Source organism: Triturus cristatus, chromosome 2_1, assembly GCF_964204655.1.
Source record: "Triturus cristatus chromosome 2_1, aTriCri1.1, whole genome shotgun sequence".
Taxonomy (NCBI): domain Eukaryota; kingdom Metazoa; phylum Chordata; class Amphibia; order Caudata; family Salamandridae; genus Triturus; species Triturus cristatus.
This window is the reverse complement of record NC_140581.1, coordinates 1,051,321,549-1,051,340,867: the sequence shown is the minus strand read 5'-3', so window position 1 is coordinate 1,051,340,867 and position 19,319 is coordinate 1,051,321,549. Positions and strand designations below refer to the sequence as shown.

The following is a 19,319-nucleotide window of genomic DNA, read 5'->3' as shown; positions in this document are numbered from 1 at the left end:
TCCCCGCCGGCGGCTCTTGTCCACCAGGAGCAACAAGATGCTTTACGCAGAGTGGCGGAAATCAGCAACTCCCCGGCGCCGTCGCTCCACCCGGGCGCCAGCCCAGTAGCGTCTTCTACAGATGACGAGGCGATATATGGCTTGCCGGACCTGCAGAGCTCTGGGGGACCCCCGGAGGTCACACCCCAGACTGTGGATCTCTTTGGCTGACGGCGGCTGGGCCTGACTGCTGCCACCTACATAATGAGAACCCGCCAGGGCTTCTGCCTGACTGCCCCGCTTGGCCCTGGGGCTGTCCTGGACCTGCCACCGCTCACACTGCCGCTGCCCTGGGGAGCCGAAATGCGGCACTGGCCACTGTAAGTACTTTACCTACTTGTTCATCTGCGGCTCACGCACCTCCGCTGCGGACGCGGGGGAGTGCTCTGCCGCGACTCATAGCTGGCCCGCGGCGACTTGACCTGCCTGGGAGGAGGGGGCTTACACCCCCCCCTGACACTCTTTCACACCCCGGACTTGTGCCTGGACATGCAGCTGCCGCAGCATGGAATAGGAGACACTGGGCGTCCGCTGGCCAGTGAGGGCTTGCATGCTGCACCCGGGAGGGACACTGGGCACACCCGTAACTGCATTGTTTTGTTTACTGTTTGAACGCAACCACAAGTACCCCCTTAGACTGTATAGTTCGCGAGCTCACTTGAGTGTTTGGACGGCGACCTGTTGTGTGGCCGACCTTTTGGTATTTGGACTTTGTTGCCATGTTAAGGCTTTTTACATTCCCCCTGTTCCCTACCCCACTACCCTGTTGGAGATCATGGTACTGCGCATATGACACCTATGACAGTTGCACGGCTGGGACGGGCTACTGGAGCTGGAGGGCCTCTGACCGGGGGACCGCACTTTGGGAGGAGGGATGGCGCGCAGGCACGAGTAGCTGACATGACTAATATACAAATATGCACCTGGAACGTCAGGGGAATGCACACACCAACCAGACGCTATCAAATCTACTCTTACCTAAAGCGCCATCGCATCAACATAGCACTACTCCAAGAGACCCACTTGAACGGAGCTGAGGTGCAAGCACTGCGCCGTCGATGGCGGGGGCAGCTTTACGCCACGGAGTACTCCTCCTATGCGCGCGGCACACTGATATGGATCCGCCCTGGGACCCCCTGGGTAACTACGGAGGTGGCGGTGGATGGGGAGGGCAGATATGCGGCTGCGCAGGGAAGATTAGATGGCCAGCCTCTCACACTAGTGTCCCTCTATTCCCCCAATGTAGATCAGGGCGGCTTTCTGGCGCGGATCTCACAGGTTATGGCACCATGGCACGCAACCTCGTGGATAATAGGGGGCGATTACAATTGCACACTAGACACGGCGCTGGACCGCTCCTTCCCACCCCCCGCTAATGCCTCTACGCGGGGAGCCACAAAAGCGTTACTGGAATGGGCTGCGCAATGGGACCTACATGATGTCTGGCGGCAGCGCAACCCGGGGGTGCGGACGTACTCTTACTACTCCGGCGCTCACGACTTGCATGTCCGCCTGGACAGGTTCATGGCTTCCACTGCCCTCCTACCCCACGTGACGGACACACAATACATGGGCCGCACGCACTCGGACCACAACCCACACTTCATGTCGCTGGCCTGGGCGCACCCGCACCCTCCTGTCCCCACTTGGCGCTTGCAGCCTGCGCTGCTGCTAGACGCGGCTTTCCGAGATAACTTGCTCACATGCATTGCGCAATACTTCGAGGACAACGCTGGCACGGCGTCAACTCCACAGACGGAATGGGACGCCTTTAAGGTGGTACTCAGGGGGCATTGTCTACGCGCGCAGGGGCACATAAGGCTCCAATTGGAGAGGGACCTGACCAGCTTGGAGTCGGACTTACTGCCACGGGAAGAGGGGGCTGTGGTTGGCGACGGGGGTCCGCTACATGAGGCCCGCGCAGAACACGCACGCCTTCTAGAGCGACTCCGGAACATAAACTATGCCGCGCACTCGGCGAGGACGCGTCACCTGGGCGACAGACCTGGCAATCTTTTAGCGTGGCTCATCTCTCAGGAGACCCGCTCGACACCAGTGGCGGCTGTACAGACGGGAGGGGGGGACTTAGTATACACACAGATCGGTATCCACGAAGCCTTCACGACTCATTATGCAGGGCTGTATCGCTCCCGCTTGGCGGCTCCTCCTATGGCTATCGCTGACTACCTCTCCCCCCTGCCAATGCCGCACCTAACTATTGCGCAGCAGGACGAACTAGGTGCCCCCCTGGAGCCTGATGAGCTCCGAGAAGCCATCTTTAACCTGTCGAATGGTAAAACGCCGGGTCCGGATGGACTGCCGGCCGAGATGTACAAGGCCGGCTCGGATATTCTCATTCCGGAGCTGCTGAAGATGTACACCGCGGCAGCGGAGACTGCCGTTCTGCCCCCCACATTAAATGAGGCCACGCTGGTCTCTATTCTTAAACCGGGCAAGGATGGTACACAGGTGGGCTCTTATCGCCCATTGGCACTCCTGAACACAGATTATAAAATCTTGGCTTCTACCTTGGCTAGAAGACTGGCCCCCCATGTGCCCACCTTAGTACACCGTGACCAGAACGGGTTCGTCCCCACACGCCACACTTCCTTTAACATACGCCGCCTCTTCCGGGTGCAGGAGTACGCTACACGGCAGTGGCCGCGAGCGGGATGCCTCATATTGGATCTGGAGAAGGCCTTCGACTCTGTGGAGTGGCCGTACCTGCGGGCGGTTACAGAGAAATATCGACTGGGGGGGGGATACCAGACTATGATTGGCCTGCTCTACGGCAGACCGACAGTCCGGGTTCGCACGGGCCGCCTCATCTCGGACACCATCCGGGTCTGCAGGGGCACCCGCCAGGGCTGCCCGTTGTCGCCACTGCTGTTCTCACTGGCCATGGAGCCATTGGCCACGACCCTCAGAGCACACGGGCTGGAATGGGGAATCCCGCTGGCGGATGGAATACACGCCGTGTCACTGTATGCAGACGATTTGCTACTGTACGTCAGGGACATAACCGCCATCCCTGCCTCCCTCGCTGGCGTTTTCCGCACTTTTGAAGGAATATCGGGCCTCAGGGTTAACTGGGCCAAGTCGGGGGCGTACCCCTTTAACCCTGACGTACAGGAATGTGACATCCGGCTGGGAGGGGACAGGCTACAATGGCATCCCACCACTTTCCGATACCTCGGGATCCAAATCTACCGCACACCGGCGGATGTCTTGGAAGGGAACATTTGCAGAGCGATCGCTTCTATCCGAGCGCAAATTGGCTTTTGGAATACCCTACCCCTGAACGTGCCCAGCCGTGTGGCGCTAACCAAAATGATCGTGCTACCTCGCCTCCTCTACTACTTCGCGAACATGCCTCTGTATGTGCCCGTCAGGCTCTTTCGCGACCTAGAGACACTGCTCCGTTCACTCATCTGGAACAAGGGAAGGCCACGAGTGGCGCTGACTAAATTATATATGCCCACAGACTTGGGGGGTCTGGCGGTTCCTAACCTGGAGCTGTACTACCTCGCGGCGCAGATGCAATGGGTGGCGTGATGGCTGAGCGGCAAACACCTCGAAGACACGGCCACACATATGGCTACATGGACGCAAACGCACATTAATGCGCTGTTCCATCCGATAACCCGCGCACCCTGCCCCTCCCAGATCTACCTGGCAGTGGCGCGCAGATGCTTTCTGAGGAGCCTTCGCCTCACGCGCGCTACGAAACCTTATGCCCCTAGCGTGCCACTTTTGGGTATGCCCAGCCCGACGGGGCCGCTCACGGAGACTCACTTGGCTGGCTGGGACCAAGCGGGAGTGGCCACGCTGAGCGATCTATATGCTGATGGCGCACTGCTCACGTTCGCCAACCTGTCTGAAGACTCGACCCTCCCGGCGGGGCAGTTCCTCCTACATGCTTCCATTCTGCACACACTCACGGCTTCCTGGGGTGACATAACAGATGAGCCTCCGATGCATACCTTCATGCAATACCTACACGTTATGGGCCATGGCGCGCACGTCGTACACTGGCTGGCGCAGGCACTACAGGCGCACTCGCAGCCATCCACAATGGCATTGAGGGAGCGCTGGGCGACGGACAGGGGAAGAGACTGGGCGGACAAGGAATGGGCGATGATACTGGCCGGCCCAACGAACATCCCACGCAACCCCCGCTTTAAACTTATACAGTACTACATCCTACAGCGCGCATACCTCACCCCTGATAAAATTAACAGATATTTCGCGAGGACAGACGCAACCTGCCCGCGATGCTCCTTGCCGGGAGCGGATCTCTTACACATGCTATGGCACTGCCCGGAGATACAGGCATACTGGGGCACGGTGCTGCCACTGCTCGCGTACGGCGCGAATGGGCGGCTCCCGCACACATGGGAAGCATGCATTCTAGGACTCTACAGGCGCACAAAAGACAATAAGGTGCAGGCACCCTTTTGGGACATGGGCCTTATCACGGCCAAACGTATGATTACCAAGCACTGGAAGGCAGCAGCTTCCCCGCACGTACGCCACTGGAGAGCCTCCTTTGTTAATTGGGCGCAAGCAGAGAGCGCGGTGCTCCTTCGCGAGGAAACGGCAGGGCTCCGGAAGTTCCCCATCGCACACCTCTGGGACACTCTCCTTGGGACATTCCAGAGGGCCTGCCGGGATAGGGGGATAACCTGAATCCCTGAGATATGTTGCACCTCCGCTGGTGGGACAGCGCCGGCCCTGGGGCTGCTGGGAGGACGACTCTTATCTCCCCCCCCCCCCCTGCCCCTGCTTGCCCCTGACGCCCTGGGGATACTGGTGGGCGGGTGCGGACGCGGACACTAGGGAGTCTCGACCTCCCTGAAAGCCCTCTGTCTCTTTTGTTCCCCTCTCCTGACTTGCGACTCCCCGCGCACGTCGCGCGGTCCTGCCGAGCCCAGCCTGACAGCCAATGACCCTCCTGCTCTGCCGCAGACCGATCTCCCCCCCCCCCCCCCCTTCACTTCCCCTCTCCCCCTCAGCCCTGTTTGAGTTTATGACCTTAACCCTAGCACATATTCTTGCTATGCATACACGGGATAGATAAGGACTATGATGCTGCATACCAGGCTCGCCAGCTCTATGCGCTGCCATATGTGTAGCTGTGAGCTATACTGGGTTATCCTTGCCGCGCTTCGGCCCGCACTCTGAGCGCGCTGCTGGCGTTCGACCACCCAAAGGCCTCTACATTCTGGGGACATGGCGACGTCCGCTGGGTCACTGGCTTGGGGCTTGGGTGGCAGCCGGCATAGCCGTGGAGTGGGCTAGATCACAGCGCCATCCTCTACCGTTGATAGCATGCACCTGAGACACCTCTAATACTAAAAAGCACATACGTAACATTCCGCGCCTACTCCCTTCACAACGCACACACCCCCCCTTCTGCGCGCATGTCATCCTGAATAATGCCGCCGGACCTCCGGGTTGTCGGCTAAATGGCTGTGTTCTCATATCTGGAGATGTACACTTTATTTAACTGCTTTACCACCTGGACGGTGACTGTGCGTTGTAAGACGACATAAATGTGCACAATAAAGGTTTTCAAAAAAAAAAAAAAAAAATCAGACTGGAAGGAGGGATATCTGATCAAGATCCCCAAGAAAGGGGGCCTGAGTAGCTGTGCAACCTACCGTGGCATAACTTGTTTATTAACCGCAAGCAAAGTGTTCAACAGAGTCATCCTGAACAGACTGTAGGAACAATTGATGCTCAGTAACAAGAACAACAAGCTGGTATGTTATTTATAGGAACAAATAACCTGGAAGATTTCAATTCATAGTCATACTTACAAATAAATAATTCAATTAGAGAGTCAATACGATTTAAGAGCATTTTATTTAATGGTAGAAGAACAAAATATTAACAATGTATCAGTGCATAAATACAAACAATAAAATTATTCTCCAGTAGAAAAAGTAAGTATCAGGTGTGCCCAGTAAATTAAATACAAAATCATTTGTTAGACAGTGTTTCATGAATTGTATCTGAGACTTAAAATGAAAGAAAAAAAACACATGGAGAAAATAATATGGTTTAACACCTCTTTGTACAGAATGAAATCTAACGTTCAATGATCAATACAGTGTGGAGTGTTTCGAGGATTTCTGAGGCAGTGACATGAATGCCCAAATTTAGTCACACAGAGTAATGCACTGTTTGGCCCTAAAGAGGTTGTCTCCTGTAGTCACATATTGGAAGGCACTGAAGTGGGCTTTGCAGTCTGGAGATAGAGCAGATGGAAGAGTGACTATCCACTGATGGCAGGCCTGAACGTTGTCCATTCATCCTATCCAGAATTGACCAGTAGGTAACATTGCAGAGAGAAAAAATGTCAATTATGTGATTAAAATCTTGGTTGACTTCGTAGACCAACCCAGTCTTTGCACAGCTAAAAGAAAGGTCCAACATTGTCTTCCAGCCATAACCTTATCTCTTCATTATTTCTTTTAACCCAATTGATATTATTCTTCACTGTTTCCAGTGCTTGTTTCCTTGGTGTGGCTCCTGCTCCAGCATTTGGATATTTTGCAAAGAAATTTTCCATCTGCAATAACATCAGAAGCAAAATAGAGGTTACTACAAGCTGAGACATAAACACATGGAATGAATTTCAACATATGGAATGAAGAGCCACATGTATAAATATTGGAAATAGTGATTACCTAATCAAAAGTACGTAATCACTATTCCTAATGTATGAAGCTCCATGAGTTCCGTTTAGCGATTCCTAGTGGGACGCAAATCGACCTACCTCATGAATATTCATGAGGTAGTTTACGATTTGCGACCCATTAGGAATCACTAAAGTCGCGCTGATGGTGGCCTGCTGGGGTCAACTGGCCACCATGTCCGTGATTGCTTTTATAAAAAGCAATCATTTAAAAAAAAAAAAAAGAGCCCGTTTTGCTTAAAGGAAGACGGGTTGTATTTAAAAAAGAAAAATGTCAAAGTTTTCTTCTCATTTTGAAGGGCAGGCTGTGGTCCATGGGACCACTGCCTGCTCTGAAAACATTTTTGCACTACCATTCACAAAGTGGAAGGGATCCCTTGATATAAATAAAATATTTATTGTCCTTTACCTGCCACAGCTGGATGTCACTGTTGAATGTACTAGTAATTCTTGTTGGTAGCCGACCAAGGTTCCTGTCATTGATAGTATATCTGAAACAAAACATTTTGGTCAAATACTGCAGTGCTCAATAAACATCTAAATTTAACAAATTACATTTCAATTTCACAACCTAGAATGCATTGTATTTGTCAGACTTTCCACCTAAAGTCGAGTATCTGTGCAATGTTGAAGTACACTGCATCTGTCCAATAACCTAGAACTTGACTGAATATATTTCTTTTGTGCTTTTGAGAGTGTCAGTTTCTACTACATGAAAATTTGTATCTGTGATCTTGAAGATTGTTTTTGTATTCTCTACACTTGTAATGATCTCATATTCTGCATGTGGGCCAACATGTTTTCCAATCTCTTCATAAGTATGCTAGTCGTATGTCAGATTAACGAGCGATGAAAAGGTTATGTAACTCTCAGAGCCTGTCTCCTTGTTCTTCTTTCACCCCTTTCTTTCCTGTCTTTTTCTGTCTCCCTTTCTCTCGTTTTCAGTAAATAACATCATGTGGGGTTAGCTAAGCAAATGTGTCATTATGTCTCAGGACACTGTTGTATAAACTGCGACGGGCTAACCTTGTAACAGAAATGCTAATGTTTTGCATAAAAATAAATAAAAAATACTTTGAAATTAAAAAAAGTAATGATCTCATATGAAAGAATGTCTAGTTGGTTGTTAGGATGTATTGGTGCAATTGAAGGTTCTAACTCAATTGGCTGTTGAACATTGCTGTGGCTGGCTGGGGTCTCTTATACATGGAACTTATCAAAGAAGTTATCCTCATCTTATTGAGTCTGCAACCTTTTTATGTGAGTTGAACTTAACTTTGGTGACAAGCGATGAGCATAGTGAAGTGCTGAGAGCAAACTGGATGATCATCTATGCTCTACATCATTGAGACCTCAACACTACAGTCAAAATATACTATGATCAATTTTCATGGCAGCAGAAAGATGTCTGTGAAAATCCTAGGTATGAAAAGTGCTCCTACCATTTTGGACGTAATTTTGACTTTAATCTTACTTTTAAGCCTGCACGCGGCTGGTCGACGTCCGTTGATTGTGAAGACCCTTCATGTGATCTGGAGGGTTGTGTGCGTGTGTGGTCTCCTGGCAACAGCAGTCAACAAACATTGCGCCTCTCCATGATGTTTCACGCAACTTGTTAATGTATGTGTCAGCATGGTTGCCTGGTAACGGGAGTGAACAATATGTCTTGAGGTAGCTTTCCACATGGTACAGTGTGTGCGCCAGTGTGGTTGCCAGGCAACGATGAGACAGGAGTAAGGGTAGTAAGGGCAGGATCATACGGGGAAAAATGTATGTCTCCATGAGAGGGGATTCCCTCATCAGTTGTTTCCCCCAACTTGATTTCTATGTCTACTTGGACCCCAATGAGAATTCCTCAATACAAGTTAAAGAAATGCCCCATGTTAGAACTGTTTCAGGAGGTGGTTCTGAGTGGGTGAAGGAATTCCTTGAGGTATTTTGAAAAAATTGGGCTGACTTAGCGATTACCTACATTTAATAAGGCTAAAGTCAGATGCCTAACCAAAAGTGGCAACGGTGAGGAATGTTCCTTTACTGGTAAAGGATAGTATGAAAACTCAACTGGATAAACTGGTCACGTGTGGCATAATAGAGGAAATGGAAGCTACAGAGTGGCTTGCACTGGTAGTTATGACCAGGAAAGCTAACAGTGAAGCCAGGCCTTGTGGTGACTTGAGAGAACTCAACAAAGTGGTGGTTGTTGATCACTATCCCCTATCAAATATTAGTGAAACATTAATGTTCTCTCAATGGGGCCAAACACTCTACCTCTCTTGATCTAATGTCAGCTTACCATCAGGTAAACTTGCATCCCTCATCCAAAGAACTACTGACTTTTGTTACACCTTTCGCTACCTTCAAGTTTTTGAGGATGCCTTTTGGGTTAATCTCTGCTGACTCAGTTTTTCAAAGGGCAATGGAGAAGGTTCTTGAGGGCACTTATGGGCTCAATATATACCAGAATGATGTATTGGTATATGGGTCTAATCTGGATGAACATATGATCAGAATGTGTGAAGGGTTGTTAAGGTTGTGAAATACTGGCCTCACTTTGAAATTAGAAAAAGGCAAGTTCAATGTCACGAAAATCGTATATCTGGGTGACATGATAACAGCATCAGCCATTAAACCAAAAAAGAGTTTATTAGAGGAAATTGAGAACCTGCTTTCATCTAAGAATAAGGAGGAGCTGGTAACGTTTTTTGGCATGGCTGAGTTTAATAAGAAATTTGTGCCACAAAATTTGCTGAGAAGACGGCGTGTATGAGATGCTTACTAAGAAAAGAGAAGAAGTTTATCTGGTGCAAGATTTGTGAGAAAGAGTTTGAAAATATTAAAGCTAATCTTGATAAAGCTTCATGTTTAGGAAGTTTTGAACCAAGCAATGAGACTTATGTGATGACTGATGCGAGCTCAAAAGGGCTTGGTGTTGTTTTGATGAAGAAATCCAAAGAGGGAAGACAGTGCCATTATATTTATATTAAGGGGATTGAGAAGAGCAGAACTCAATTGCTCTGTAATTAAGAAAGAGGCTTTAGCAGTCTTTTGGGCTCTAAGAAAGTTGAGAAATGTCTTTCGGGGAGCAAATTTGTGATTAAAACAGATCACAAACATGTTAGAGAGGTGTTTTAAAAAAAAGGTGTGGATTTTATATCCCATAGGATTCACAAATAGGTGGTTGCTCTTTAGGGGTTTTAATTTGACATGTTATATGTGCCAGTAATTATTGGCAGATTGTTTTTCAAGGTAAGGTGACACTGATGAGATTTTAGAACAAAATCATTTTTTCGGAGAGAACATTTTGAAAAAGAGGTACATGTTTTTCTCGTAACTCATGGTATTATACAGGATGAGCAGTGGAGAAAGGAATTAGTGGATGATCCAGTTCTCCAGATAGTCAAGGAAGATGATTAATGATGTTTGGGGAGACAAGAACAACAGCGAGAAATGCATTAGAGGGCTTTGGCAGGTGAAAGGAGAGTTAAATATTTTGAGTGGCTTGTTGATGAGAGTAAGTAAGCTTACACCTCCCAAAAAGCTGAGAAAGAGGTTGGTGGAGAATGCTCATGCCAGTCATAGGGGGATAGCCAAATCTAAGGAAAGAGGCGGAGAAGGATACTGGTGGCCAGCAATGCATGTGATGGTTGAGAGAGAGGTGATGAATTGTATAGAATGTGTACCTAGTGATAAGGTTTTAAAATGCAGGCAACAATCCAGGGACCTGAGAGAGTAAGCTTTGAGCCCTTGGGCAGACATACCAGTGAATATTTTGGGTCCTGTGAATATCAAAGCATGTGACAGATATGTCATTGTCTGTATTGATCTATTCTCTCACTGGCCGGACATCAAAGTGGTGAATTCAGTTGTGCCTGGTGTGATAATACAATTATCGGAAGAATTATTTGAGAGGGAATTTTTTCCTTGAACCCTTCTTACAGACAATGGGGTGCAGTTCACGTCCGGCATGGTGGAGGAGTTTCTAAGGACAAGAGGCCTAAAGCTTAAAAAAGCAGCACTTTATCCTCCTAAAAGTAGTGGTGTGGTTTCTTAAAGGAAAGTTTGCAACAAGCAGTTTAAGTGGAGTGAATTGGGAGTGTAAACTCAGGAAAAAAGTGTGTGAATATCACTTCACTCCTCATTTATCAACAGGAATTACACTGTTTCAACTGTTCAGTGGCAGGTGTCCCAATAGTCAATTGATTCCAGTGTGGGTGAATGAGAAAAGAATGTCGGTGGATGATCATGTAGGCAATGTAGAACGTTGGAGAGAGAGAGAGAGAGAGAGAGAGAGAGAGAGAGAGAGAGAAAGAAAACATGGTGAGGAGGAAGAGTTTGTATGATGTGTGGAAAGCAGTAAAGAGAACAGCAGTGCAGGTTGGTGACTGGATTAAAATTAAATCTCCTAGAAAGGGGAATAAAGTTTCTAAGTTCATTCATCCTTTGAAAATGATAAAAGTGTTTAAAAATGCTGTTAAAACAAGAGATCATAAAATATAGAATCTGAACAGAGCAGCCAACTATCACCCAGTGGAGGGTGAATCTGAGTCTCCTGCTGTAGTGTCTGAGTCTCCAGGTACAAGTGGTGCTACATTAGACTATGCTGAATTAAAGGACCATTCTGGGTTGAAATCACAATGGACCAAGAAGGCTTCCCTGCGTCTGAAAGACTATAAGCCTGATTTAGTTCTCGGCGGAAGGGTTGCTCCATCACAACGGTAACAGATATCCTGTCCGCCGAAAAATAAAATCCCATAGAATATAATGGGATTTATGTTTTAGTGCACCAAATATCTGTCACCATTGTGACGGAGTGGCCCGTCGCTGAGGTCTAAATCAGGCCCTATGTTTAAAGCCTAAGCATAGGTTTAAGTACGTTATCCATTTATACGCTATGTATTTCATTTTGTGCATCTATATTTTGTGGTTGTCGCATACATAATATTTGGAGACTCCCTTTGTCATGTTAGATAATATTGGGAAGGGAGGTTTGTGGTATTCTGTACACTTGCAATGACCTCATATGTTAGAATATCTAGTTTGTTGCTAGGATGTATTCCTGTAGTTGAAGGTTCTAACTCAGTTGGCTGTTGAAGATTGCTGTGGCTGGTTGGGGTCTCTGATACGTGTAACTCATCAAAGAAGTTAGCCTTATCTTATTGGGCCTCAGCTACATTCTTCTGTTTGCTGAACTTAATTGTCCTTTTGGGTTTGATCTCTTGCCTTTTCTACTTAATGGCACAGTTATGAAGGTATGAGGTGGAAAGTTGTGTTTTCTTTTCATGAAATGCAAATTTACATTCATAAAACATTGGTTTTCTGACCTATAATATCACAGTAGCTTGGTAAGCATGTACGTAGACGGACGTCCATGTGGGTGAACACCCTCTAACTAGCAAGGTTGTTGGTATTAACAGTTGCATTTCCACACTAGATTTTCTTCTCATAAGGGCAAGAGTAAATATGCATCCGCATTGTTAATAGAGGGGAGACTCCCATAAAATTGATGGGGAATAGGAAAAGTTCTTTTTTATATGGGAAAATATTTTCTTCTTGGAAAACAATAAAAAGCTAATGAGTGGCATTGTATGTGAGTGGCACATTTATAGATGTATATCTGTTACTTTTACATATGCAAAAATCACTCACATGGGAGTCACCTGGATTCCCAAAAGAATTACGGAGCTTCTGCTGCAAAAATGAGACTGTACTTTTAGGCACGTCTCTGCATTACACAAAACGCACACATTTGCTACAAATGTAAGTCTAAAAGAAAACTACTTTAAGTGCAAGCCTATGGGAGTAAATTTCTGTATTTGTTTGAGAATCATACATTGTTTGCTTAATACTTTATAGCAAATGGTTTAAACATCAACCATACTCATGATTTCATAGTTAGCAAATGTGATAGGAAACTCCTCCTGTGTCTTTAGAGTTCTCTATCCTGGGGCAGACAATTTGAATTTCATAAGGGAAATGTGCATTGTTAAGTGGCTGATCTCAGCTTTACTTCTGTTCTGTAGTGAAGGATGATCATGGAATCCAGGTAGTTGATAAAGTATATTTATTTTAAGTAGATGGTAGAGGAAAAGAGTACATTAATTAAGTAAAAGTAAAGGAAATAAAAACCCCACCAGGAGCAGGATGGTACCAGCTCAGCCCTAACTCTCAACTGAAATCCTAGAGCTCTGCAGCATTCTATTACATCATCATGATGTCAACATTCTACAGGGCTAGGCAGGAGACTATGGGGAAGTAAGTGTGAAGTGCAGTCACTACATGTTCATTCCGCTAAGGGTAGTGCTGAGGAGCTCTTTGCTCCCTCCATAGACCTGAGAGGTAAATGCTTGATCACCTTGTAAAATGAATATTTGAGCTAAATCACTCATAGAAAGCAACACATATTAAACAACTGGACTAGAATATGGTCATATACTGTGAGATGATTACAGAGAATTTGTAAGGTCAACTGGTTGAAAAATGTTAAGATTGTATTTCATGTTTTAATGGAAGTGCATTAAAGGTCTGGTGAAAATAAACTAATACTTTGTAAGTATTCTAGTATGCAAGACATGCAAATTTGTATGTCGGGTATATGAATTTTATTCTACCAAGATGGTAACATGATCTACTGCACCAATTGGTTATTATGAGAGCAAACCCAACACAAAGCAGCCTAAAGGATAAGGAGGATTTTATCTGTGGCCAAGCTAAATGGCCGATTAGACACTCCTGACCAAGTTCCTGCCGGCAACAATGAAATCCTGACCTAATCCTCCAGTTTATGCAGCCATCTACCCCCCTTGCACTCCTCTAGCAAACTACACTATGGGAAGGCTGTAAGGGGATTCGTGCAGTTCTAGGGGCCCATTGAGAGGCAGAGACAGGTAGGCCACGGACCCACTGCATTGGACGCCCTGAATCCACGCCTGCGAACAGCTGCAGCCCCTGGTCATGGAGTGGGAGACTGGTGACAAGCCTGGTATCATTCTGCTCTCAACAGAGAGGCCTCCTCTAGCTGCCGAGTCCTCATGGGGCACGCGCCAAATTTTGGGACTCGAGGGCTGTGACAATCCCTCTGACGTTAGCCGTGTGTGGCCCACAAGGAGCAACGCAGGGCAGTGGCTAAAGACCTAAAGCCACGTTGTTTTGACTGCATCGTGCCTGAGGCCCCGGGGGAGATAGCAGCAGTGGCCCCGCTGACGCTCAGGTGGTGAAGCATGACCCGATCCCCAGAGCAAGTGGTTGCGCAGCAATATGTGCAGCTCCCAAAGTGCAACCCTGAAGAGACGCGGCCCGAGGAGAAACCAAGGCACGAGGGCCCACTGAAACCCCGCAATGGGCTGTCACTATGACCTCGCCCATCTCGGATTAAACCTTATTCCCTCCTGGCTTGGATACTGCTTGGGCTGTGAACTACTTTATACAATGAGTACCCTAAGTGTAGGACAGGAGGGGATCTCCTCGCTCTGCCCGTGAATAGGGCATGCTGAGAGAGTGTTCAGCCTAGTAGAGCGGCCCTGTGATGCCTGGTCTTGTTGCCGGGAGGACCCAGTGTGGGCTAGCTGTTTTGTACTGTGGGCACTTTGCCAGCAGCAGGAGCCTATCCAACTAGCCATTCGAGGAGCACCCCCTTTAGGTACTGCAATAATCGCTGAGGACTTTGGGCGCAACGTGTCTGGATGGACCCCAGGGCCCTGTGGCTGATACAAGGGGAGCAACGGTGTCAAACTTGCCTATGGACTGAGGAGGAAGCAGGTCCACACTTCGCAGGTGCGATTTTAATGTTGACTGGTGACAGCCTGAAGGAAAATTTTCAGTCGCTGCGGTGGTCTACGAAGTTCACCCTGCTGTTTGGCAAATACTGCACCCCATCAAGACTGGGGCCGGCCGTTCAGTAACCCTGTGCAGTACTTCGCTGGGAGCGTTGATTGTGCAGAAGGAGTCTCACCTGCCCCTAGGTGATCGAATGATGGGGAAAGAGAGCTGCCACACCTGGATGCCCAACGAGTGGGAGACTGTGTTCATGGGAGGGCCAGGGGAGGAGGCCCCCAGTATAGTTGAACTCTGGGCACTGCCTCTGGTCACTGCTAAGCACACAGAACCCCTATCCACAACCACAGGAGTGTCTGTACACTAGTCCCCTCTGGATCTGGCCCTATACTATAGAAGGCTACCATTAACATCCAGCGGATGCCAGAACCTTGTGGTGACACTTAAATTCTACCAACTCCTAAACCCTTGGACAGGTATTCGGGGCTCCCGCCATCATGGTCAAGGACCGGGAATCCAAACCCGCACGGTGTAACAAAATTGTCAATTACACACATACCATGCCGGCTGACAACCCTGTCACAGAGGAGTGGATGAGGAGCCCAGAGGAAAAAAACTAAAGAGGCAGCGAGCTCGGCCCCGTCGTTTGCAGATTTGCTGGCAGCAATAGAAAGCTCATGAGATGATATGGTTAACAAAAATGATTCAGTCACAACACTGGCGTAACGAAAATTGAGGGGGCATCCCTGCAAGGAACGTAAAGGGGCCCCCTCCGGGCTCAATCAAGAGCTCTCCGGCAAGAGTGCTGTGCTGAGGGGGCCCCCTGGAGCTTGGGGCTCCCCCGCACCGTGGGGTCTGCGGGGGCCTGTGTTACGCCCCTGATTCACCATAGATGTTAATTTACTCTGGACGGACCTGCGGAAGGTGGCAGACCGAGTGACCTCCACAGAAAAACCTGTCTACACCTTAAAAAAAGATGTCCTTAACCTGCGCAACACAGTCTTTAACCTTCCGAAGCTGACAGCCTGACTGGAAGAAAGTATATATGATTCTGAAGGGTGATCCTGGAGGAACAATCTACGATTTATAGGCTTTCCAGAAAAGGTGGGAGGGCAATCCGCGGAAATGTTCCTAAAGGAATGGATTACTACAGACCTTTGTCCAAAAAGACTGTCTAAATTCTTCAAGATTGAAAGGGCTCACAGAGCACTTGGTCCCCTAACAAAACCTTAAGCCCCTCAGAGGACTAAAATTGCCTGCCTGTTTAACTTTCCTGACCATGATGCCATTGTTCAATGTGTCCGAATACAGGGCCCTCCGCTTTTCCAGGGGAAACCCATCTCTATATTCTCCAACTACACACAAAGACTGCAGGAAAAACAAAAAACTTTCATTGCCATCAAAAAGCGAATGAGGGACATGAACTTGAAACACAGCCTGACCTTCCCAGCCAAGCTTCACGACCAACATGAAGGGAAGGTGCTGTTCTTTTTTAGTTCTGGGGAAGCCAGTGACTGGTTGGACACCCTAGCGCAGACCACTCGCCAGAGCATGGGACAACAGTATCAGCTTATCCCAAGCACGCAGTGACAATCTGCCCACCTCTGGAGAAGGAAGTGATGATGGAGGAGTCTTGATAATAACTGACACCAGGAGAGAATTGTATTCTATCCCGAACTCCGATCCTGACTCTACACGATCATACAGGACACCTAGTCTGTACACAGCTGGCCATTAATGGAGTATTTCAAACTCATTACAGTAAAACCTATGCTAGACAAGAGACATGTCAGATGGGTCATGCTGAGGACCACTGGATGGACATACCACTTCCATAGTTCGAACTTCGATTTAGACGACTGCGACACGCTGGATAGATCTATCATGCCGAGGAGATTCTCTCCGAGATTCGGGGATTAAAAATGGCAAAAACATTGGGAAGCAATGGTCTTCCCGTGGAGTTCTGCCGCAGGTACGCAAATACAGTAATTGATAAACTTATGGAGGTCTACGAAGAGGCATTCCAGGCGGACAACCCTCTTGTCCACAATGCATGAGGTCATGATACTGATGTGCAAAAGCCCGGCAAGGACCCAACAGTAGCCTCTGCATACAAATTCATCTCCCTCTTGAATGTCAATCTTAAACTCCTCTGTGGTAGATTAGCAGCTCGCCTTCTTCGCTATCTTCCATCCCTCATCCACATGGATTAATCAGGATTCATCCTGAAGAGGAATACTCTGCACAGTTTTAGACTGCTCTCTCATGTCGTTCAAGCCCCATAGCTGCTTAATGATGCCAATGCCTTAGGCACAGAAAAATATCGAACAAGTGTTCAACTCCTTAAACTGGACAGCTCTCTGGCATGTGTTGAGGAAAATAGGGATAGGTCCAATATTTTGGATCCTGCTGCCCTATACTGCCCCTTGTGCTAGAGTGCACTCGGGAGAAGAAGTCTTAGATCTATTCAGCCTCCATAGAGGGGCTAAGAAGGGATCCCCTCTGTCACTGATCCTGTTCGACTCGCAATGGAGCAGATGAGTGAGAGATTGTGCAGGACGATGGGCCCTTCGGGGATTGCAGTGGTCTTCCACTATACTGACGACACTTTCATATATCTGAGACAGCCAATGTATTCTGTGCCCATACTTCTGAACGTGATGCAGGAGTTCGGAGAAATCTCTGGGCTCTCTGTGAAACCACCTAAATATAAATTATTCTTGCTGGGTTCCCTGACCGGAGTATGGATTGTGATGCTCCAGAATGTAGGACTTCCTTGGGAACTGAAGGACATCCGCTATCTAAGGATCCGACTGGCACATACCAAACAATCTTTCTTGGAGCTTAATATTGGAAGGGTGGGGGAGGGAATGCGAACCGTGAGGTTTTGGAGAGATCTTCCTCTCTCCATCATGGGTAGAATTGCTATAGTGAAAATAATAATGCTCCCTATATGTCTTTACGCACTGCAAGGCACTCTATACGTGACCCCTAGACTCTACTTCAAAATGATTGATAGCCTAATAGAAGATCTGTTGTGTGCTAATAAACTGAAATGCGTAGGACTCTCCACTCTGAAAAGGACCTGGAGCCTTGAGGGTCTGGAGGTTCAACAACATAGAACTCGACTATATAGCAACACATTTGCAACATGCAGTTCACTGGCTCAACCCTGAGGACACTTGAGAGAAAACCTATCAGAGGGGCTCCCACGCTGAGAATGCTTTACCTGAGTTGTTGATGAGTGGATCACAGGTTCATCATGCATCCAAAATGTGGGAGGGAGTGGTCAGAGGGGTGCTCCGGCATGTGCCTTATGCCCTAGACCTGCCGCTGTGGATCTACAGCCATTGCAGAAGATAGCGGAGTCCATGTCAATACAGAGATAGAAAGATGGAGGATGCAATACTTTAGGCAACATGTAATCTGGGAGGGGGGTGATTCATCCCACAGGATGATGCTGTGGAATCTTTAGCCCTGGGTATGGGACAGTATCTGCAATATGCTAAAGTTTCTGCCACTTCCCATGAGCTTTGGCCCACCTTACCAGATGCCCCACAGTGCTCCAACACCCTTGGTAACAATGTTGGGAACGGCAGGGGGCTGTCAGCTGATTTCACATATTTATAGGGCGCTGCACGGCGACCTCCCAGAAACGCCACTTCCCATCCAGACTAAATGGTATGGAATACTAGTTGAACTTGTTTCGGGTAAAGAGTGAATGCAAATACAAAAGGGGATCTAAACTGTCAGCTCCAATGCCAGATTTAAATTGATCCAGTATAATTATGTCCATCAAACATATCTCTCCCCAAAAACTTTGCATGCTATATATATTCTGCCCGGTCAGATACTTCCTCCCACTGTGGAAACCTGGCAGCAGACTTTATGCATATGGTGTGGTCTTATGTGGTTTTATTTTACTACTGGCAGATGGTGTTAGAAAATCTGATCAGGGCTACTGGCTGACACATATAACTGAAATTGCGACAGGGGTTACTGGGTCTGATTCCCTCCCCTCCAACAAGTTACTTGGCAGGACATTTGTCCTACTTGAGTTTGGTGTTGGCAAAATGCCAAATAGCTATAAAATGGCTAGGTGTAGAGCCCTTAAGTATATGGATTGGCAGAGGGACATCACTGAATGGGCAATTGCTGAGGAAATCCAGAAAAAACATGTCTGTAGAGACAAAAAAGTAGAAGATGACTTGAGAGTGTGGGCAGCCATGCTGTCTGCTTTGAAAGAACCTCCTACAGATATATAACCTGGGAAACCGGCTATGTGTGAATAAGGTGAGTCCTGGGTCCTCTTGACTTAGGCAATGTACTTAGATGTCAATGACTGACTTGTCTTTATACAACTATGATGCATTATATACTCTAGGAAGCTATGTGCAAGAGCAAGGGGGGCCGGGAGGGTGCCGGCGGATTGGCTACATGACCTTATTGCAGTTTATACATACTCAATGTAAAGCAATCTTGCTGCTTATTAATATTGTTAAATGCATCCTAAAAAACTTGAATAAAGATCATTTAAAAAAAGTGGGAATTTTATCCCAGGGAAAGGTAATCAAGGAAGGAACTGAGAGAGATGAGGAAATGCAAAAACATGGATGTCAGTCAGTTTTAGCATATGCTAGTTGTACTTAAAATACAATTGAATGTATGGAAATTGTTGACATCTTAGCTTCTGTTTCTGTGTTTCAAATGTGTGCTAAATGGAGAATTGCTAAACGTGAATTAAACGTCTGAGTGGTATTCTCAATATCTACTTACAGGCTTTGTTTATCACTGTGCTGTTTAAATG

At 47.6% G+C, this 19,319-nt stretch overlaps 1 protein-coding gene across 1 annotated transcript in view; it reads right to left on the bottom strand.

Moving 5' to 3' along the window:
• Window positions 1-5,888: 5,888 nt before the first annotated feature.
• ENPEP (glutamyl aminopeptidase) overlaps window positions 5,889-19,319 on the bottom strand; it is a 299,623-nt gene continuing 286,192 nt past the window's right edge. The window contains exons 19-20 of the mRNA XM_085635692.1: window positions 7,152-7,233; window positions 5,889-6,616 (exon numbers count right to left, since the gene is read on the bottom strand). Coding sequence (XP_085491818.1) covers window positions 6,461-6,616; window positions 7,152-7,233 — 238 coding nt within the window. The 3' untranslated portion in view covers window positions 5,889-6,460. The remainder of the gene's footprint in view (window positions 6,617-7,151; window positions 7,234-19,319) is intronic.